This window comes from Scyliorhinus canicula, chromosome 2 (assembly GCF_902713615.1).
Source record: "Scyliorhinus canicula chromosome 2, sScyCan1.1, whole genome shotgun sequence".
Lineage (NCBI taxonomy): Eukaryota > Metazoa > Chordata > Chondrichthyes > Carcharhiniformes > Scyliorhinidae > Scyliorhinus > Scyliorhinus canicula.
This window is the reverse complement of record NC_052147.1, coordinates 168,741,734-168,765,384: the sequence shown is the minus strand read 5'-3', so window position 1 is coordinate 168,765,384 and position 23,651 is coordinate 168,741,734. Positions and strand designations below refer to the sequence as shown.

The window sequence follows — 23,651 nt, the reverse complement described above, 5'->3', positions numbered from 1 at the left end:
GAGATGAATAAGCCGAGTCACTGGGTCATTTAATGTGCTTGGTGTACCCTGTAAGGACTGAGCTATTGTTGTATTTTCTCAAGTGCCTTATGCTTTGCTGTCTTTTAGTCATTGTGGTAGGTTGCATCAATTATGGACCTTTATTTTGCAGCATGGGTAGAATAGGATAAAATAATACGTTCTGCCTTTAGATACATTTCACCACCAGACATTGTCAGCAAAGAAAAGCGAAAAGATTGCTCATCAATTATTGTGCTCTGTATTTGTCCAAGACCTGCTAAAGCATCACACCTCAAAATTAAACAGCGCTAGCATCCACTTCACAAGCCAGGTTTTCATGTCCAGCTTAATACTTGCGATTAATTAGCATTAACTTGAGGTGAGGGGCAAACTTAGCATGAATGGATGTTTAAGCTAATAATTGAAACATTCAAATTCACTAGTCCCAAACCACAATCTTCAAGTCAGGAAAGTCTTAATTTCTTCTATATTGCATGCTATAAATTTAACAGGGGCTAGCTATTTAGCACATTTCAGCTTGCATTTACAATGGCTTCACTGTGGTTCAATATTTCACATGAGGGTAGCCAGACAAGACAATCGACATCAAGAGGCACTGGGTCAAGTAACTATAACTTGGGTGAAAAAAGGTGGGTTTTAATAGTGGGGAGGAGAGGAATGAGCTTAAAGGAGGAAAGCGAGAGAGAGATTCAGGGAGGGAATGCAGAGATTTGGACATTGCCAACTGAAGTCATAGTAATCAACACTGTTGTTATGGAAAGAGGCAGATGGAAAGCAAGTCAGACTTAAGAGTTCATGAAGGGGTTGGAGGAGATTACAGAATTAATGGAAGGGCGAGGTCATGGAGGGTTTTGAATCCAAGGATGAAAGTTTTAAAATGGAGGCATTTGGTGACTGGCAGCAAATGTAAGTCAGCAAGCACAGGGTTGATGAGTGGGCGGGACTTGGGATAAAATTATAAAAGGTTCAGTTTATTAGTTATTGGAAGACAGGACACTGGCTATTAGACTATCGGAATAGTGGAGTCCTGAAGTACAAATGAGTTTCACAGTAGCTTATCGGTAGGGGCAGACAGACGAGGGTGGAACCAGAGGATCAATAACTAGGCCAGAGAGGAATCCCTATACCCTTCATAAGACATCAATTTCAAATCATTCTTTTGAATTTCGTTCTGCATTCAGTTTTGTATACATATGCTTTCATCATGCAAACAGATTTTATTTTTATTTTAAAAGTAGCCAATTCTTTTTTTCCCAATTAAGGGGCAATTTAGTGCGGCCAATCAAGCTACCCTGCACATCTTTGGGTTGCGGAGCAGAGACCTACGCAGACACAGGAAGAATGTGCAAACTCCACACAGTGACCTGGGGCCAGGATCGAACCCAGGTCCTTGGCACCGTGAGGCAGCAGTGATAACCACTATGCTGCCCTATCATGCAAACAGTATTATTAAATCAGCATAGCTTCCTAATTGCCTATGTTAGAGACCAGCTCAGGCTAGAAATTCCCTAGGCTTTAAAGGGGACTCAGCGAACATGTATTCTCGTTTTGAAACCAATGTGCTCATAGGCAATTGAGTCACTGAAATTTTCATTGTATAACCAGAGTTTCTATTGATTTCTGAAACCAATTGTTCCTAGCCAAGAATGATCAATAAAAAAAAAACACTACTTATTTTGTTCACCAGGTGAACTGCAGGGTCAGAATTAGAACATGCTAATCATATGGCTTGGTTTAAAAGAACATTTATATCTCCCCCCCCAACCTATTCTGTGCTTCCAGACATAGCAAATTATCAATAAAGAAGTACTGAATCAGACTGAGATGGCTATCACCCAAACCACAACAATGCTTTATCGGAAAGTTACAGAGCGGAACTTTTCGGCTCCTGCTTAAATGTTGGCACAGTTGCAAGGCAAAACCTTAACTCTTCACCTACATAATGATTAGCACAAACATCAAATGAACAGACACCACATACGCACGTGCAAATTGAACGCAGCTTTGAAGGACGCATTGTGTCAGTTTTTTGTGTGCACTGTTTAAACTAATGTGATGTGGAACCTAAATTCTTCCATAAGAATTGAAATTCATTAAACATAATACCCTTCCCGTGCCAATGTAAAGCATGCCCATTCATCTCACTACCCGACAAACTCCTCAGCACCATCATTTGTGTATAATCTCTGCCTGGAATCACGCACTGAAGCCCATTTGCAGGCAGACGGTTACTGCAGCAGGGACATGAGGTTCACAGAAAGGTGGATAGGTTTTTATGAACAAGGAGTACATGCCAGGCATTAATTTCTAGAGCACTGTGCCAGCTCACATCATAAATGGAGCTGGTATTCCACCACCACACTCCCATGAGCTAATTAAAGTATGGCACAGATCACCAAAACCACTATAAAAAGATGGTCCAAGTGAATCTCACAGCTCCTGAGGGATTGAAGAACTGTAACAGCAAAGAGCAGTCTGACCTGCCTCATAGTTACTACAACAGGGCACAACTTCCGAAATCTGACTTAACAGGCTACATTTTTAGCTAACAGCTTCAGTGCTGTCTGCTTAGTTACATGCTGCACACAGGCATATTTGGATAATATCCAATGAAATATATTTTAGCAATGATGATTTCATAGAATAGAATTCAGCCTGTGCACGGATGTAGCCTTCTCCTGCATTCTTTCGATGTAAAGTTTTCTGATAAACCTTTGCAAAACCTACTGCACCTAATAAACAAAATAAAATCGAACTGGTGTGACTGCTAAGCAGCAGCTTCCAGGATGCCGATCATCTAGACTGATCAAAAGGCCCGGTGTACAATGCAATTGCAAGGCTTCCCTTCCTATCAGAATCAGTTATCAAGGTTGGCTTTTAATGTTTCATTGAAACTAATTAAACTGGAGTGCCAAATGATGAATCAAAGCCAGGCTCTCCAGGCTACCAGCTCTGGTTCAAATTGATTATCACCTGACTTCCAAGTAATCCACAAACTATGGGAATGAAATATTGAGTGTGCGGGGAATGGGAGGGAGAGGCGGGGGGGGGGGGGGGGGGGGGGGGGGGGGGGGGGGGGGGGGGGGTGGGGGGGGTCCCTTTTTCCACAGAGAGCATTCTAGACAAAATAAGCTTCAACTTAGTTAAAACACCAATGTTGTCTTCATAGATTAAGAAAGATAGCATTGTTACTTAGGTAAAATGTGCTGCAGCAGCATATTATTTTGGAAAAATGCCATTTTCTATCAAGTCGCATTACCTATTGTTTGACAGTATTTTGAGACTTGGACTGGCAGTCTTACTTTCTTGCCAAAGCAGGTTTTAGAAGGAAAAGGAAGTGAACAGTCAAGATATATGTGCATGGTGGCACAGTGGTTAGCATTGCTGCCTCACAGCACCAGGGACCCGGGTTAGATTCCAGCCTTGGCGACTGTCTTGCGTGGAGTTTGCATGTTCTCCCCCTGTTGCCGTGGGTTTACTTGAGGTGCTCCGGTTTCCTCCCACAGTCCAAACTTGTGCGGGTTAGGTGGATTGGCCATTCCAAATTGTCCCTCGAGTGTCCAGGATGTGCAGGTTAGGTTACGGGGGAAAGGGTGGGGTCAATGTGGAAGTGGACCTGGTAGCGTGCTTCTTCAGAGGGTCGATGCAGATCTGATGGGCCGAATGGCCTCCTTCTGCACTGTAGGATTCTAATCCATATCTCACCTATTAGAGACTAGAGTGGAGGGGTGGGTGGAAAAATGATAAGCTGTTTACATCCTTGTTATTTTTAACAGCAGTGCATAAACAGGCATATCCTCTACCATTGCTTCACTTGACAACTTAAAAATAGACTGAAAAGAACAAATGTTCTCTGTGAAAGTCTCTATTTATAAGCAAACAGGGTTATTCTTGCACTATACACTGTCTCTGGGCTTTCGGCAAAGGAACATTGTTACTTACTTCAGTTTTGGGATCTGTCTTTGGACAAGAAACACAGAGTACCAATTCATTTTTACCAATTTAGGGGAAATTAGGCCAGTCCACCTACCCTGCACATCTTTTGGGTTGTGGGGGCGAAACCCACGCAAACACGGAGAGAATGTGCAAACTCCACACGGAGAGTGACCCAGAGCCGGGATCGAACCTGGGACCACGGCTCCGTAAGGCAGCAGTGCTAACCACTGCACCACCATGCTGCCCTATACATTGTCCCTATTGACCAGCACCACTTTCTGATCCTCCCTCCCCACCAAGCTGCTCTCGCTTCACTCTCTATTTCCTTTAAGAGCAGTCGGGACACCTGTTCCCATGTCTTCCCTTGTGGCATTGTAACTGGCTATTAGGAATTATACAGATGTCATGGGCACAGCCGAGATCAGAAATTCTAACAGGGATCAAATCCACAGTGTAGTGTCAGAGCCAGAGCTCCAATCTACAATGGGATTCCAAAAAACAGCATGCTTACAAAACTCAGTTCACCAGATTCTCCAAATGGTTATAATACTACATAAAGATAAAGGGTCCCGGGTGAAGCAGGTTCACTGCAGTAATTCCTCCAGCAGTGACACAAATTTGGTAGGCACAAAAAGCACACTTTCGGGACTTAAACTTCAAAGTTTATCCCTTAGGTTTAAAAAAACCCCAAAAAGTGAGACCCAGTTAGTGGAGCGTTACACTTCAACTGTTGTTAATCAGGAAAGGACAAAGTCATCAAGAAGACATCACAGTACGATCACAAAACGATTCTGTTGGACAGCACTTGCATGTCTGTACGCATAATTCACCAATGATAGAACATACAGTGCAGAAGGAGGCCATTCGGCCCATCGAGTCTGCACCGACTCACTTAAGCCCTCACTTCCACCCTATCCCTGTGAACCAATAACCCCTTCTAACCTTTTTTGGTCACCAAGGACAATTTATCATGGCCGATCCACCTAACCTGCACGTCTTTGGACTGTGGGAGGAAACCCACACAGACAGGGGGAGAATGTGCAGACTCCACACAGTCACCCAGGGGGGAAAAAAAATCGAACCTGGGACCCTGGCGCTGTGAAACCACTTGTGCTACCGTGCTGCCCAATAGCAAAAAGGAAGCTCAATATTGCTGCATAAAGCAGAAACTGTATTCCTCGCATTACAACAGCGATGATAGTATGCGAAATACTTCACTGGCTGTAAAGTTGGCATGTCCTATGGTTTGGAGAGGCACAAGTCAAATGCAAGTCTTCGATCTTTTCAGTTACTACTGTTACCGTCCCATTGCGGTAAACCTCACCACATTAAAAGAAAACAAAACATCACAGAGGCAGCTATCCAAAGCCAGAGACAATCAGAATGACTAATATAATTTAAAGCTGCTATCAGACGGTCAGGTTTCAGTAATGAATCTTGATCAGCCAGAGATAGAAGAATATAAAATATTAGAGAACCATTCCTGTTCGAGAAACGGTGATGATCTTTAGAGTTTAGATAAAATGAAGGCAGATATAAGTTGTGGTCAGTTCACATCAATAAGCCGACAGAGTTAAACACAACACTCACAGGGCCATTAGAAATCTGAACAGACATGACTGTAGGCCCCTGGCTTTTTGCCACGCCCTCCTCCCAGCATCCGAAATATCAAGCTGGGCATAAGACTGTTACAAGAGTCTACAATTTTCCAGGAGTCAGAAATGAATGGATGAAAAGGAAAACAGTAAATCTCATCCTCATTTTCCATTGAATCTATTTATGCAAACTTAGCCCACAGAGAAGAGTTCATAGGAGTTGGATCCCAGCTAAATCTACGGTTACTTTTTGACAGTGTTCGCCAACTGCCATATAAATGGAAGGCCGTTAAATGTTCATAAACTGCTATATGCCAGGGTAGCAAGACAAGAGGAGAAAGTAAACTGGTCAGTTTATAAAACACAACAGCTAAAAGCAAAGCAATAAAAATTTCCATCTTTAATAGATACACCAAAAAAAAAAATTGTTCCTTCTTCCAAGAATCTTGATTACCGACTTGGGAGTCGGGTGGCCATAAATTCTAATTCTCACTGGTCTAGAAAGTCATGAACCTGCATCTCTCCTACCTACAAATAGAGGCTGAGGCCATCTCTTCACCACATACTTCCCTCTGCAATATTTCAAAATAGAACTTGAGAAAAAAAAGGACCCAAAACAGGCTCTTTAGATTAATGAGTCCACAAGGGATCAAATTGGAAATGAAAACTTAATGTTTCAATGGCCTCTAAATTATTTTGACCAAAAGCTTCTAAATGTGTAAAGGTGGGCCAAGATTATCCCCAACTCTCCAAATAATGTGCACCTCAACAGAATGCCTAACACAGCAAGAGATATAACTGGCGCTTTTAATATTCCGATAATAACTGAAATAATAATTCAGTGACTGATTAGAACCAGCGTTTATAAGATTTCAATTTTCAGAAACGAAAAAGAATTACTTATGCTGACATTATTTCCATGCCTGGGTTACATCTATTTACATCTTCGTTGGCTATTTAGTTGGTCAACACTCGTGGCGAAATCAAGGGTTAAATCTTAAAACTTTCAAATGCTTCTGGGCAGCAACGAAACGGTTACACCAGCACAGTATCTGTACTAAGATAGCCACTACATTAAATAAAATCACTAACAGCCCCACATAAAAACACTTACAGTTAACAGACTGAAAATCTGGTACAAACTGTTCATCTTCTTCGGGAACTTGGGCTGCGGAAGAGAAAGGAAATCATTTCTAATATATTTTTTTGTAAAAATCCTGATCGTGCACATTTCATGTCTGTTGCTAGGTACAAATATGCAATCGCGGTTAAGGCTTCACAGCTTAAAAGGATGTTTCTGTTATATAAAAATAAAAGCTCAACTTACCCTCTGCAAGCCACGTTTCTTGCAACAAGCTCAAATCTTGAAACAATTCTGGAAAAGTGAAACAGATCAGAAATATGAACGAGACAAAGTCTCGGAGGAATACCGAATATGAAAAGGAACCACCGAATCCACTCAAGCCACTGACCTTCCGAATCGTGAGCCAGGTCGGTCTCCACAAATTTCCTTTTTCTGTCGTTCAGTTGTCGGCCCCGAACTTCATCCCCGCGTGTCTTCTGCCAAAAAAGACACAAATAAATCCACGCAGACAAACGGAGTGAGAATTTACACACACCAAAAACTCCACACTAAAACCAATCTCCATCCAATATCAAAAAAAGACAGATCGGAGCAACTTTCATAATACTGGAGAACGAATTCCAAATGCCACATTAAAAAGGGAAGAAAATGAATATTTGTTTTGCTCACCGGTACACTGTGCACCATAAAAGGAACTTGCTGGTCGTAAAATCCGTCCATTTTGTAGCTGGTCTTCTATTAAAAGTCCTGCTACAAACCATTAACATGGACTCGCAGAGCGCGGCTGAGGTTTTTTTTTGCTGCCTTGTTTTGTTTCCCTTTGGCTCTGCAGCTCCTCCTGAGAGAGACGAGAGAAAATTATGAATGGGGGAGGCTGACGACAGGTAGGAGCGTAACGGGATCCGAGCGCCCCATTCACAAAAAAACACGCGCGCACACACACACAGCTGAGCCCCACCACCTCCCACACAGCAAACAAACAACTCGCCTTTTAAACTCAATCCAACCGCCCCTGTGCTCACCCTGGCAGTGAAATAAACAGAACCACCAAAAACAAACCCTCCACAAAAATCACATCGACTGGCGGCACTTCATTTCTCCCCAGAGCACGGACGTGTTGGAGAAAATGGCGAACATTTGCAACACCAGCTCCTCGTTAGCATCTATGTTTAGCTTTTAGATGCAACACTTTAACCAGCTTCCTTAAATAAAAATAACAACTTTATTCCAGGCAACCCTGCACTATCAAATATGATTTCTGCTTACCTGTGAAATGTCTTGTGTTGCGCTTATTAAAGATTTAAAAAAAATAAACTAGACCATCTAGCAATTAAAGAAAGGTAGGGCACTTGCGCTCACGAATCGCAGCTCTGTAAAAAGTTGAATGGGTTTTTTTTTCGCTCAGTTGAAGTGAACGCACGCGACACCCCCTCCCCCCGGAGACAAACGCGGGCTCGCGCACCTCGGATTGGCCAGCCCGCCCTGTCGATCATGGGCGATCCCTTCCATTCGTCGGCATCCGACCAATTGGCTGTCGGCGTCAGAGAACCCGTGCATCCGATTGGTCAGAGGCCAGATTGCGCCGACCTTGAGACCCGCGTGCGGCCAATGGGAAAGCTGGGCGTGCCCCTTGATTGATAACTTGGCCCTGACTCCAAGAGTTTTCATTCACGAAAAATCTGCCCAGGGCTGAGGGAGAGCGCCGTGGAGGCAGCCAGGGCGCCTCGGCGGAGCTGGTCCTGTGCAAGGTCACAAAACAGCCTTTTAAACACACGAGCGTGAGGGTGGCCAATATCCCCCCCCCCATCAATTGCAAACTCCTTTCTCATGTAGCAATGTGTCCTTTTAAAAATGCGCAGCTGGGAGTCAACTCAGCGGCCTCAAGAAATGTTCACCGCATTTTGCTAAAACGGCTGCACGATTCTTGAAAAAGTGAAAGTTAGCAGATGAACATAAATAAAATACTAATCCTTTCTGCCTTTGTTGACGATGAAAACGTTTCCTTTAATGTTAGGATGTGGTGTAGATTATTTTCGGCATGCCGATTTAACAGTTGCATGATTTCCGCCGCATACAATACACTTGATGCATTTACAACACGAGACAAGCCGTTTGGAAGCATTTTCACACCGTCGCCACAAACTTTGCATTTTCAGGAGTTGACAGGGAAGCTTTTATTTTTATTTTTCAAACAAGAACAGAAAATGCTGGACAATCTCAGCAATTCTGACAGCGTCTGTGGAGAGAAATGGCAAAATCTCAAGACAGATGTTATCCAGCGACTGGAGGAAAGATGGCTCTCAAATCCCTCATTAATTAATTCAGCAATTCCCCACACTTTAAAAAAACCTTCTCATTTCCACTCTCCCCGCCCATTGTGCTGTGTTCCCTTGTGGAGTGATCGTCAACAAGAAACAGACACATAACACCCTTAATCCGCCAGCTCTCAGTTTATCTCTGGATCGCGGCTCTGTTACATTGCATCGATATCAATACAGTTCAGTGCCTAATTTAATCCCACTGGAAATCGGGTTTCTGGCTTCTAGACAGTTGGACCTTCCTAACATGGAGGTTTTATTGTTTCGATTCCACTGTAACAGCTGGAGCCCATACAGTATAAACAAAAAGGGGTGAAAATCCTGAGAACTGAAAGAAAGTCAGAAAATACTGGAAACAATTTGTAAATCAGCCCGCATTGCCGTTTTAGATACGGGCCCTTCATTGTTGCTCGGGTCAACTTGTCTGTTCTCCCCACAGATGTTGACCTATTGAGCGTTTGCAGTTTTATTTTCTGTATTTCTTCCGCGCCCGACAGATCTTCGACGGGTGGGGAGGGAGAGGTGGAATTCATATTTATATAGAGCGATATGTTGATAGAACGATACAAAGCGCGTGGCAACCGAGACAGCTTTTAAATATATACATATATATCCTGTTGCAAATGTAGGGAACATGATAGCCAATTTCGCACACGCAAGTCCCACTTGCAGCAATGACCAGATAAACTATTATGGCAATATTGGTTGAGGGATAAAGGTTGCGTCAAGACTCCTTGCTCTTCTTCAAAAGTCTTCATCAACGGGCAGTCCCTGGTGGTGAAAACTATCGTTTCTTGCAGATGGTTCATAGAATTATAGAGTCCCTGCAGTGTAGAAGGAGGCCATTTGGCCCATTGAGTCTGCACCAACCCTCTGAAAGAGCACCCTACCCAGGCCCAATCCCTCGCCATTTTCCCCATACCCCATTAACCTTTGGACTGTGAGATGAAACCAGAGAATCCGGAGGAAACCCAAGTAGACACGGGGCGAATGTGCAAACTCCACACAGTCATCTGAGGTTGGAACCGAACCAGGGTCCCTGGCGCTGTGAGGCAGCAGTGCTAGCCACAGTGCCACTCTGGTTAGATGGAAGTGAGATGTCAAAGTTGACTGTAGGTTCACAGGTGGGCCTTGCACAATGAGGACAATTATTTAGCCTTGCACATTGGTTATCACCAGGTAGAGATTGTACCAGATTGTTGGCTGGAGCAGCTGCCCTTTCTGTCTCTCTCATCATTTTCTCCCATGTTGCTTAGAAGTTCTTGACACCATTTTTGATGATGGGTTGCTATTGTGGTCATGATTAGTCACCTGTTTTCAACGTGTTTGTGTTAATGGAACAGACCTTCGTTGAAGATTTGAGGTTGTTTTTGAAACGTGTCTTTAGGCTCCTTGAGTAAAGCATCTGATTGGGTAATTTCGGGTTGACTGTTGTGAATATGTTTCATTCACCTCGGTTTATGTGAGATTATCATGGCCTCTACTCTTGAATTATCTGTGTCCTGGAGAAAGCTCATGCTTGTTCTTTTGTCCTCCTACTGGATTAATAAAGTCATTTTAAGAGAGTGTTGAAGATGTTATTCCAGAACCTTGATACCTGGAACCTGCTTCCCATCCATTGACTCCATCTACATCTACTGCTGCCTGGGGAAAGAGGGCAGCATAATCAAAGACCCTCCCACCCGGCCTATTCACCCTTCCAACTTCTTCCATCAGGCAGGAGATACAAAAGTCTGAGAACACGCAGGAACAGACACAAAAACAGCTTCTTCCCCACTGTTACCAGATTCCTAAATGACCCTCTTATGGACTGACCTCATTAACATTACACCCCTGTATGCTTCACCCGATGCCGGTGTTATGTAGTTACATTGTGTACCTTGTGTTTCCCTTTTATGTATTTTCTTTTATTTCCTTTTCTTTTCATGCACTTAATGATCTGTTGAGCTGTTCGCAGAAAAATTCTTTTCACTGTACCTCGGTACACGTGACAATAAACAAACCCAATAAACATATCCAAATGGTGTTTCAAGGGATATTTTTCCAGCACTTCATGCACCTCAATCAAAGGTTTGGGATTTGATGTAGGTTGTAGAGGATTTTTATCTTCCTGTTCAGGGCAAGTCCCATGCTCTGATAGGCTTTGGCGAAGGTGTCAACTATTTGATCTCTTCTTCAGAATGAACACTAACTTGTGCATTGTCATCATATTGGAGTTTTACTACATAAATAGTTCTCGCCTTGGTTTTGGCCTTCATGCGGTTAAAGTTGGAGAGTTATCATTAGTGCAATAAATTCTTAGCATGCCTGGGTGTGGGGTGGGATATAGCAGGAGGAAGTTACAGCATTGCTGCAAGAAAGATTGAGAATAGTGGTGGTGTAATGACACAGCCCTGTTTAACACCTATTTTGACAGGCAAGGGGACTGTGGTGGAGCCATTTTATGTTGTCACAGAGGAGATGGGTGATGTTTGTAACTTAGCTGGGTATTCATATCATTGCAGGACTTTCCAAAGGACAGTTTGATTCACCGAGTCAAAGGTTTTTGTGCAATTGAAAAAATCCACTTACAAAAGGATATTCTGCACTCGGCATTTCCTCTGAAGAGGATTATGTCAGCTATTCGTCTGGCAGGTCGGAAGCCACACTGGGACTTTGAAAGCACGTCATCTGCAATTGGCGAGGGACAATTAAGAAGTAACCTAGTCAACAGTTGTCATCAATGCTATGCCACTATAGTTGCTACATCTTCAAATAGTGCCATGTGATCTGAGAGCTCTCAGTTCAATATGCAGTACTGCAACAAAATGTTAACCGAGATAATGAGTTTAATTCTCTAGGGTGAGATTTGAACCTTTCTCACTCATAATAAGTGCGACCACTGAGCTGAGGCACACATACATGCTGAATTAGAGTGGAACAGAGACTTTGTCACACATTTGATGGCATAATGAAATGAAATGAAAATTGCTTATTGTCACAAGTAGGCTTCAAATGAAGTTACTGTGAAAAGCCCCTCGTCGCCACATTCCAGCGCCTGTTCGGGGAGGCTGGTACAGGAATTGAACCGTGCTGCTGGCCTGTCTTGGTCTGCTTTCAAAGCCAACGATTTAGCCCTGTGCTAAACCAGCCCCTAATGTCACTCAGGTTTGGATATTAGACGGTACATTACCCTTCATACAAAATTCACCCCCCGGATTGTAGATTCATTACCAGTAATAATTTTTAAAAAATAAATTTAGACTACTCAATTCTTTTTTTCCAATTAAGGGGCAATTTAGCGTGGCCAATCCACCTACCCTGCGCATCTTTGGGTTGTGGGGGTGAGACCCACGCAAACGCAGGGAGAATGTGTAAACACCACACGGACAATGACCCTGGCCGGGATCGAACCCTGGTCCGCCCGTCGTGAGGCAGCAGTGCTAACCACTGCACCACCATGCTACTCCAGTAATAATGTAATGTTCCATGTTTGCGTGGGTTTTGCCCACACAACCCAAAGATATGCAGGGTAGGTGGATTGGCCACGCTAAATTGCCCCTTAATTGGAAAAAGTGAATTGGGTACTCTTAATTTATATTTTAAAAATAATGTCATGTTAATGGCAAGGATGATACTTTGATCTTTCTGTGTCACTCCAAGTAGCAAGAAATGTCATTGTGATGGCTTGTGGTTAACCAATTGTCAAGGCTGACACCTCAAGTGAAACCCCCTTTAAACTTTTTGCCAGTCCTTTGCTTCCAAGCAATCAGCAACAACCATGAACAAATTCTCCAGTGGCCCTTGCTGTCAATTCTATTACTTTTGTGCAATTCCACAGCATGTGCTGGAAGACTATGCCACCATGAGGGTATCACAATTGAGATCAATGCTGAAATAATGTGAAAATGCTGCTGATGACCTGGTAGTCTTGTCCACAGCTACAATCATAAATGTAGGATGATATGGTGCAAGGGTCAAGGAAGTCACTGAGTGACTGCGGGGCACTCTAAGGGGTGAGTGTGAACAGCCCAGTCGGTGGTTGTTGGCCTATATATAGGAGAGGAGAGTGGTCACAGCTGACGTATGTAGGGAACCTGGAGGCTACATGAGAAAATTTCCCAGGGAGGTTGTTGGGGTGGCAGGTGATGCCTTTCCAGCCTGTGGTCCCCCCTTGGCCCATGGAGCTTTGCCCTGTGCACTGTGGGAGGGAAACCGACTTAGCTGTCAGCCCCCCCTCCAAACAGCGGGGAGTGGCGGTGGGGGTGGGGATGGGGGCTCCGTGTTTGCAAATCAGCTGCCCCACCTCCTTGGAGTGGGCAGCCTCTCCACGTCCGGTCCCACTACCAGTAAAATGCCTAATGGCTCTCTGCAGTGATAGCAACCCTCCCTGAACTTACCACTTTGTCTCTTGGAGCTGGCATAACCTGGCCTATGAAGCAGGATCTCAAAGACAGTAATCTCTGGATGTGCTGGAGCGTATAGAAATTGGATGATAGAGCAGACTAATATGTGACTGGAGAGATAATGCTGGGAGTTGGGGGGAGGGGGGTGCAGGTTTAGATTCCTGGGACATTGCAACTAGTTCTGGGGGAGCTGGAACAGAAACAGGCTGAATATATTGTACCTCAACTGAACTGGAGCCAATATCCTGTCAGGGTGGTTTGATAATGCTGTTGGGAAGGTTTAAGCTACTTGGCAGTGTGCTGGGAACTAGGATGTAGCAATAGGAAAGAGGCAGAAGAAGCACCAAGGACTTGGAGAGACAGATGGCACTGGGCTAAAAGATAACATTAGTTGAGGTCATAGTAAGAGGGAATGCAATAAGGTCTACTGTGCAAGTACATAAATGGAAAAAGGTTGGTTAATACTGGCACAGATAGCCATAGCCAAATAAGAATGCAATGTTTTGATAATAAAGGAAACCCTGCTCAAAAAAGGTAGGACTGGATATTAAATATTCCTAGATGCAAGATGTTCAAGAAAGATTGAGAAAGGAAGAAAGGAGGAGGGGTGGCAGTTTGATTTAGGGAAATATTGCAATGCTGGAGTGAATGAATGCCCCAGAGGGGTGAAAAACAAAATCTATTTGTTTGGTGTTAAGAAGCAATAGAGTGTATTCTATAGGGCCACCAACTGTTGGGAAAGATACAGAGGAGCACATTTGCATGGTCATAACAGACAGGTGCATATAGTATAAAGAAGTGATAATAGGGGATTTTAATTTTTCTAATATAGACTTGGATAGTAATATTGTAAAGGGCAGAGAGAGGTTGAGTTTGTGAATTGTATTCAGGAGAAGTTTCTTGATCAGTATATTTCCTGTCCAACAAGGTAGGTGGCATTTCTCAGTCTGGTTCTGGAGAATGAATGGCTCAAATGGATCAAGTGTTAGTCAGGGACTATCTCGGAAATAGTGATCACAGTATCAAAAGTGTTAGGTTAGCAATGGAAAAGGACAAGGATCAATCCAGGTTAAAAAAATACTTTATTGGAGGAGGACCAATTTTGTGGTGTGAGAATGGATCTGGCCCCAAGTACTTGGGAATCGAAGAATGGTCGGCACAACTATCACTGAACAACGGGCTGTATTTAAAGAGGAGATGACTCAAGTACAATCAAGGTACATTCCCATATGGGGATAAGGTAGAACAACCAAACCCAGAGCTTCCTGGTTGAAAGGATAGATAGAGAGTTTGGTGGAGCAGAAAAAGAGTGCATGTGGCCAATGTCAGTTTGATAATACAAGTGAGAACTAGGCTTAAAAAAGAAAGTTCAGAAGGAAAAGGGAAAATGGAAATAAGAGAGGCAAAGAGAGAATATGAGAAGAGATTGGCAGCCAACAGAAATCTAAAAGTCTTCTATGGTCAAATAATGAATAACAGGATAGTTAAAGGAGGGGGAGGGTGAACTAAAGACCAAAAAGGAGTTCTACGCATCGAGTCAGATGGCATAATGAGGACTAAATGAGCACTTTGCATCTGTCTTTACCAAGGAAAAAGATATGGCCAAAATCATAGAGAAAGAGAAGGCAGTTGATACACTGGATTGGACTGAAAATAGATGATAAAGGGGAGGTATTAGAAAGACAGTCTGTACCTATAGTTGATAGGTTACCTTCTTCAAGAAGACCACCACAGTACCAGTACCAAAGAAGAACAAGGCAGCCTGCCTCAACGACTACCGACCGGTGGCCCTGACGTCTGTTATCATGAAATGTTTTGAGCGGCTAGTTATGAGACGGATCAACGGCAGCCTCCCAGACAGTCTTGATCGATTGCAGTTCGCCTACCGCGGCAACCGATCCACAGCAAATGCTATTTCTCTGGCCCTACAATCAACACACAAAAATCTAGACAAGAAGGACACCTACGTCAGACTGCTGTTCATAGATTACAGCTCCGCCTTCACCACCATTATCCCAAAAAGACTAATAACCAAATTCTGTAACCTTGGACTTGACCCCCTCCCAGTGCAGTTGGATCCTTGACTTCCTCACCAACAGACCGCAATCTGTCAGGATTGGCAACAGCACCTCCTCCACAATAGTCCTCAACACTGGGACGCCGCAAGGATGTGTGCTCAGTCCTCTACTGTACTTCCTATGCACACATGACAAGATTCAACTCCAATTCGATCTATAAGTTTGCAGATGATTCGACTGTGGTGGGTTGTATCTCAAACAAGGACAAATCAGACTACAGATGGGAGATAGATCACTTGGTTGCATGGTGTACTGAAAACACCTCTCTCTAAATGTTGGAATGACCAAGGAACTGATCATCGACTTCAGGAAGTGTAGCACAACACCCCCCACCCCCATCTACATCAATGGCTCCGAAGTGGAGATGGTCAATAGCTTTAAGTTCCTGGAGGTCACCATCACCAACAGTCTGTCCTGGTCCACTCACGTTGATGTAACAGTCAAGAAAGCCCAACAACGTCTCTACTTTCTATGGAAGCTAAAGAGATTCAGCATGTCTGCATCGACTCTCACAAATAGATAGCATCCTATCCGGCTGCATCACAGCTTGGTATGGCAACTGCTCGGCCCAAAATCGCAAGAAACTGCAGAGTGTGGTGAACTCAGCCCAATGCCTCACACAAGTTTCCCCCCCTCCCATTGATTCTGTATAGACCTCATGCTGCCTCAGGAAGGCAGACTGCATTTTCAGAGACCCTCACACCCAGGCTTTGCCCTCTGCCAGACCCTTCCATCAGGCAGAAGGTACAGAAGTCTGAAGACCCGCACATCCGGACATAGGAACAGCTTCTTCCCCACAGCTACTGGACTCCTCAACGACTCTCCCTCGGACTGATCTGTTCCCTGTAAGGACACTATTCACGATGTCCTAAGCTGCTCTTGCTCATGTATTGCTTGTTTGGCCCTTGTTCCGCACTGTAACCAATCACTATTTGTTGATGTACCATTTGTCAATGTACCCTGTCAATTATTCTTTTGCCTACTATGTATGTACTGTGTACATTCTCTTGGCCGCAGGAAAATACTTTTCACTGTACTTCGATACATGCGACAATAAATATCAATCAATCAATCAAATGTCAATCAATAGGCCACCAGGAACAGAAGCAATGCAGCCAATGATACTGAGGGTGTAAAGCTGGATATTGTGGCGGCACTGACCATAATCTTCAATCCTCCTTAGATACGGGCTCATACCAATGGACTGGAGAATTGCAAATATTACACCCTTCAATTTATCTCGTCAATTTAGCCATGTTGGTGGGAAAGCTTTTAAGAAACAATCACCCGGAACATAATTTTAAAAAAAAATTTAGAGTACCCAATTCATTTTTTCCAATTAAGGGACAATTTAACATGGCTAATCCACCTACCCTGCACGTCTTTGGGTGTGGGGCGCAAAACCAACGCAAACACGGGGAGAATGTGCAAACTCCACACGGACAGCAACCCAGAGCTGGGATCGAACCTGGGACCTTGGCGTCGTGAGGCAGCAATGCTAACCACTGTGCCACCATGCTGCCCCAACCGCCACCATGCTGCCCCAACCAGAACATAATTAATGGACAGTTGGACAAGCGTGGAATGCGAGCACAAATTTATTAAACGCAAATTGTTTTTAACTTGATTGAGTTTATTAATGGATAAGCATCTGAAAATAAAATAAATTGCCTGTTAACAGGAAAGGGTGGGGAAATTAGGACTAATTGATTTGTTCGAGTAGTGAGCTGGCATCAACATGATGGGTTGATTGGCCTTCGGCTGACTGTAATCATGCTATGATTCTATAAGAGGTTGTCAACCTGACATATTAACCTTACCCGTACGATCCTGCCTGAATAGCTGAGTGTTTTCTCCATTTTTTTTTTTTATTTCAAACTTCCAGCATCTACTGTACTTTTAAGCGCAGTACTATACTCACTACACAGTCACACATTCACGCTTTCCAGGGGCTATCATAACTATTTATGGTTTTATTGGACATTGCTTTTACAGAGATATTGGGAACGTGAAACTGTTTTCATCTAAGACTAATAGATTTCCCATTGGATTGTTTCGGGATAATAAAGATCTGTACTGCAGGCCTTTTATGATTACTGTGGGTGGACTGCATCTTAAAAGCAATAGCTGTTTTCCCATTACTATAATTACAGCATATTTAAAAAATAAATACAGCAATGATTGTAAAAAATATTACATGGCTTCAAGATATGGAAAGACATGGGCCTCCTGACTCTCAGTTTGTTATAATATTCATCTACTACTTTACAAAACCTGCTCAAGATAAAATAAAAATCATTCTCCTTCCTTCTGAAATCATTTTCATTCTCCATTGTTTGCGTTATAATTATATTGTACTTCTCACAACCGATTTACAGGGCAGCACGGTAGCACAGTGGTTAGCACTGTTGCTGCACAGCGCTAGGGACCCGGGTTTGACTACTGGCTTGGATCACTGTCTGTGCCGAGTCTACACGCTCTCCCCATGTCTGCGTGGGTTTCCTCCAGGTGCTCTGGTTTCCTCTCGAAAGACGTGCTTGTTAGGTGAATTGGACATTTTGAATTCTCCCTCTGTGTACCCAAATACGTGCCGGAGTGTGGCAACTAGCGGCTTTTCACAGTAACTTCATTGTGGTGTTAATGTAAGTCTACTTATGACAATAATAAAGACTATTATTATAAGATTTGACGGGTGGCATGTGGCGCAGTGGCTAGCACTGGGACTACGCGACCCGGGTTCGAATCCCAGCCCTGGGTCACTGTCCGTGTGGAGTTTGCACATTCTCCCCATGTCTGTGTGAGTTTCACCCCCACAACCCAAAGATGTGCAGGTTAGGTGGATTGGCCATACTAAATTGCCCCTAAATTTGAAAAAAAATTATTAGATTTGGATATCGAAGCAGGTTAAAAATTCCCAAACCCCCATGTTTCTGGCTGACAGTAAGGTTACTGTCGGGGCCTCACGGTAGCATGGTGGTTAGCATCAATGCTTCACAGCTCCAGGGTCCCAGGTTCGATTCCCTGCTGGGTCACTGTCTGTGCGGAGTCTGCACGTCCTCCCCCTGTGTGCGTGGGTTTCCTCCGGGTGCTCCGGTTTCCTCCCACAGTCCAAAGATGTGCGGGTTAGGTGGATTGGCCATGCTAAATTGCCCGTAGTGTAAGGTTAATGGGGGGATTGTTGGGTTATGGGTATACGGGTTACGTGGGTTTAAGTAGGGTGATCATTGTTCGGCACAACATCGAGGGCCGAAGGGCCTGTTCTGTGCTGTACTGTTCTATTGTCTATTGTTACCATCAGGAACTGGGGGCGAGATTCTCTCAGCCCGGGGCCGGCCGGAAATTGCTGTGACCGGGTTCTCCAGAGTGGAGAATCGGTGCCATTGGCGCCGGCATGGTCGGCACGGGACCGGTCGGGGGCCACTCTACAGGGGCCCCCCCCAACGATTCTCAGCCCGGTACGGGCCAAGCGGCCGTAACAAAAAACCTGAGTCCCGCTGGCAAAGTTCTAACCAGGTCTTACCCAGCGGGACCTCAGCGTGGAAGGATCCGGGGGCAGCCTGTCTGTGAGGGGGGAGGGGAGGGGGGGAGTGGAGGTCCGACCCCGGGGGGGGGGGCCCTCCGCTGTGGCCTGGCCTGCCATCGGGGCCCACCAATCGATGGGCCAGCCTCTCAGGTTGGGGGCCTCCTTCCATCCGCGCCGTCCCTTGTAACCCTATGCCATGTTGTGTCGGGGTCGGTGCGGAGAAGGGAGCCACTGCGCATGTGCACGTTGGTGCCGATGCCACTGCGCATGCGTGGGCCCCTTGGTGCCCAGTTGACGCCGGGATCGGCAGCTGGAGCGGCGTGGGTCACTCCAGTGCTGTGCTGGCCCCCTGTAGGGGCCAGAAGTGCTGCTCCTGAGGGCACATTGACGCCGTCGGGAAACACAACCGCGTTTACGACGGTGTCAACACTTTGCCTCCGGATCAGAGAATCCCGCCCAGGATTTCCCAAACGCCCAGAGCCAAGCTGTGTGAGTGAAGCAAAACTCAAACAAGGAGCCACAGAGAACAGTCAGGGCAAGGGGGAAATGGGTGAAGCCATCTGTAAAGGTTTTTCTACACCTTTCCAAAATTAAATTTGCACTTTTACAGGTAAATTTAGTGTTTTACTGCCCTATGATCACGCAGATGTTAACAGTGTTGTAAATACTATTTTTAGCTGTATAGACTGATCTGAGGGGAATGGAAATTGAGTCTAAAATTGATTTGTAGAAACAATTTCAGCATTTGACTGTTTGTGATTCCTGATTGGAAATGATGGCAATGAGATTTTAAAATTTATTTTCCAATTAAGGGGCAATTTAGCATGGCCAATCCACCCTGCATATCTTTAGGTTATGGGGATGAGACCCATGCAGACTAGGGGAGAATGTGCAAACTCCACACAGACAGTGACCCGGGGCTAGGATTGAAACTGGTTCCTCAGCGCTGTGAGGCAGCAGTGCTAACTCCCGCACCACCATGCCGCCCAACAATGAGATTTTTGAACGAATCTAAAGAGGTCTCAGTTATTACGCCAAGCATTAAAATATGTGGATTCATTCGCCATGTCCCTTTTGCAACACCATTTATGGAGTATGTATATTACCTATTTTCCTGATCATGTGCAGTAGTTTCATTTATGGCCAGAACACAAAAATGTTTCATGGCCCCTCCCCTTTTATTCCATAGCCCCTCCAAGTTCGAAACCATATGGAACTTTAACCAACTTGTACTAACTTTCTGAAGTCATCAATGGTAATTATAAACAAAGGTATCTCAGTGTTGAGTCCTGCAGCACACCATTCAGTATTTCTCTCCACCTGGCATTGTCCCTCTAACTGATACGTTCAGCCAGTTTCTTATCCATTCACTGAATCCTCACTACTGTGAGCTTAATTAGTAATGCATTGTGTGGGCTTAATCAATTCCCTTTGGAAGACTGAGTGCATAATGTTTACTGTGGTTCACTTGCATTGTCATATCCTCAATGAAATAAAGAAGGCTGGTCAGGCACAATCTTCCTTGTCTAAAGGTCTGTTGACTGTTTTTGTGAGGTTATTATTGCACAGATAATCCTGAAGTTTACCCTTGATAATCAAATGTTGTCTTACATTGAATGGAAGTATGATTAATGGATTTGTAGCCCCCTATAATAAAGATAGAAAATGCCAGAAATACTCAGCAGGTCTGGCAGCAACTACGAGAGAAACAGAGAGTTAGCATTTCAAGTTTATGACATTTTGTCAGAACGAGAAAAGAGTTGGCTGTCTTCCAACAGGGTTTTAAGAAAGTAAAGAGGGCAGAGAAGAAGGAAGGAAGGACAATAGGAAAATTCTGTCATAGAGTGAATCCCACCTGTCTTTCGCCTTCAAAACACAGTGTGATTTCCTCCTCCCCACCCCCAACGTGAGACCGTGCATGCACCTGGTCAGAGGGTACGAGGGCAGATCAGAGGGGAAGAGAGGAGATCGAGGGAAGACAGGAGCTGAAGAGCAGAGAGATGGTCAGAGGGGGAAAGAAGAGATCAGAGAGGAGTGAGGGGATGGAGAGAAGAGATCAGAGGGGAAGAGAGGAGCTGGAGGAAACAGAGAAGATCACAGGAAGTGGAGAGAAGGGAGGAGATCAGGAGAGACAGGAGAGAGAACTGAAGGGGCAAGAATTAAGGAAGAGAAGTAAAGGGGGCACAGGAGATCATGAGGCAAGATTGGGAGTCAATAGAGAGGATCAAAGGAAAGAAGATCAGCATTACAGGGAGAGTAAAAAGAACCATTGAGTAGGGAGAATGCGATCCATGTAAAACAAAGGAAGGATGTGAATCGCTGGGTGTTTCCCGATAGCAGACCCGGCAAGGCCGCCACCAGTATCTAATGTTAATTGCTCCACTTAATGGATGTACTTGTGAGCTGCTGGTTGGGAAATGCCACACAAGAACCCCCCTTGAGCCCAGAATAATCCTGAAGTGTAAAAGTTCAGTACTGCAGTGACCTTGATAGCCTCCGGGAGCAGGCATCCTCCTCCTCCACATGGTGCCAAGTCCGCAAGGACATGGCAGAGCTCCGCACCGTCCCCTTGTTGAGGCGGAGCCTTTTGTGGCACATGCTGTCTGTCATCTATTCGAAAGACCAGCCGTGCCTGTACACATTGGGCTGGCACTGACCTCCCCCTGGCCTGATGGGTGGCCACGTCCTCGGGGTGTGGGGCGGGGCCCTGCACATGAGCTGCCGCCTCGAGCCTCTGTCGACGCTGCTTCCACTGCCTTCTCCGGCATCTGGCCACCTGACCTTCCGCCAGCATTGCGGTGACGGAGTCCAAGATATCATCTATCTTGTGTAATATCTGTAAGAAATTGGATAGGGTGAGAGGCAGACAACCAGCGATGACTTCCAGCCTGGTAGTCCCGGTCCCCCATGACACCCCCCCCCCATCTTCTGCCATCACTCAGGGGTACCATCCAACATGTACCCGTGGCCAACAGCGGTCATCCCTGGGCACCAGAGCCCAGACCCTGTACCACAGGCATCCTCTATTAAATTTACCTGGACCGGGCACTGGTTCCCTCCCCAGTGCACCCATCCACCCTCTGGTTGCAGGCATGTCGCCAGTGTTGAGGCCCTGCTCTCGGGTGTTTGGATGTTGCTTTCTGCCTCTGTGGTGTTGCAGCCTCCGGTGAACAGGCAGAGCGTCCAGGCCTCACAGTCCGGTTGGGATGAAAGGGAATTACTCTCACTTGCAACATGGCATGTGTACCCACGGAATCTAATTGGGAGCTGTGCAGTGCTCACGTTACCCCGATTGCCAATTCCCTGTTAGCAATAGCCTTCAGCTGTTCACCCAGATGATACCGTGAGATCACCTCTTTGCAGGAACTGAACCAGTCCAGGTAAATAAGGGAGTGAATGTGGGGCCTGTAAAAACTGATGAATGGCAGGATGGAAACAATGGAGGCTCCTTTCAGGGCACTTGGATACCTGCAGATCCTCAGTCCATTGGATGGTGACATTCACATTGACGACAGAGGTAGCTGATGAACAGATACAGGTGATTCCAAATGTGCTGGACCCGCAGAGTTCTCAGGTATATAGAGGACACAAGCCTCGACCTTGAAATGCTCTGGAGCAAGAAAGGCAGCTGGCTGCCCCCACTCCAACTCCAGGTTCAGGGATACATCCGTAGAAATGACCACAAGCGAGTGCATAAATACAAGGGCCGCGATTCTCCCAAAGGGAGACAAAGTGCCGACGCCGGAGTGAAACCCGGAGTGTTTCACTCCGGCGTCGGAGGCCGCTCCTCATCCCCTATTCTCCCACCCCCAGGGGGCTAGGAGCGGCGGTGCTTCAATCTCGGGCGCCGGGCCTTGACGCTTGCATCAAAGCGGCGCCACCTGAATGACGCGGCCGGCGGCGCCTAATTGACGCACCCGCGCATGCGCGGTTGCCGTCTTCCCCTCCGCTGCCCCGCAAGACATGTCGGAGTGATCTTGAGGGGTAGCGGAGGGAAAAGAGCGTGTCTTTCAGAGACGCCGGCCCGACGATCGGTGGGCACCGATCGTGGGCCAGACCCCATCCTGAGCATCCCTCTGGTGCTCGATTCTCCCTCCGCCCCCCACAGGCCCCACATGCAGCGGTCGCGCGCTGTTCACGCCGGCAGCGACCAGGTGTGGTTGGCGCCAGCGTGAACCGGTCGTATTAGGCAGGCCGCTCGGCCCATCTAGGCCGGAGAATCGCCACTTGACCGGAGCAGCGATTCTCCGAGCGGCCTGTCGCAAAATGCGACACGCCATTTTGGGGGGGGGGGTGGGAGAATCGCGTGCGGGTGCCAGGGCGGCATGGCGTGATTCGCCCGGCACTCCCACGATTCTCCCACCCGACATGGGGTCGGAGAATCGCGCCCAAGGTCTTGCATTTGGGGTTTCTACGAATGATTAATTATTTCATGTTTAACACAAGTTAACGGTTTTGACATTCAATTTCTAACAATTTGTGCATTTATTTATATGCACTACTTTTTAAAAAAATAATTTTTATTGGAATTTTTTACAGAAAATAATTTTTTAATGAAATGCAACAAAATAACCCATAATAACTGTACCACCCCCCAGACCGTATCAACGCATGTATCACATCCCCCCACCCTCCCCCCAACCCCAATGAACAACAAAAGAACTTAAAAATAAATTAAAATTAAATAAACAAACATAGTCATCGCCCCCCC

At 45.5% G+C, this 23,651-nt stretch overlaps 1 protein-coding gene across 2 annotated transcripts in view; it reads right to left on the bottom strand.

Moving 5' to 3' along the window:
• LOC119961698 (ETS translocation variant 5-like) overlaps nucleotides 1-8,055 on the bottom strand; it is a 33,288-nt gene extending 25,233 nt beyond the window's left edge. The window contains exons 1-5 of one of the 2 annotated variants that reach the window (XM_038788989.1): nucleotides 7,903-8,055; nucleotides 7,306-7,474; nucleotides 7,025-7,112; nucleotides 6,880-6,927; nucleotides 6,667-6,720 (exon numbers count right to left, since the gene is read on the bottom strand). In XM_038788989.1, coding sequence (XP_038644917.1) covers nucleotides 6,667-6,720; nucleotides 6,880-6,927; nucleotides 7,025-7,112; nucleotides 7,306-7,356 — 241 coding nt within the window. In that variant the 5' untranslated portion in view covers nucleotides 7,357-7,474; nucleotides 7,903-8,055. Of the gene's footprint in view, nucleotides 1-6,666; nucleotides 6,721-6,879; nucleotides 6,928-7,024; nucleotides 7,113-7,305; nucleotides 7,475-7,658; nucleotides 7,684-7,902 lie in introns of those variants that run through there. The other variant, XM_038788996.1, reaches the window with a different exon arrangement.
• Between the last annotated feature and the right edge of the window lie 15,596 nt (nucleotides 8,056-23,651).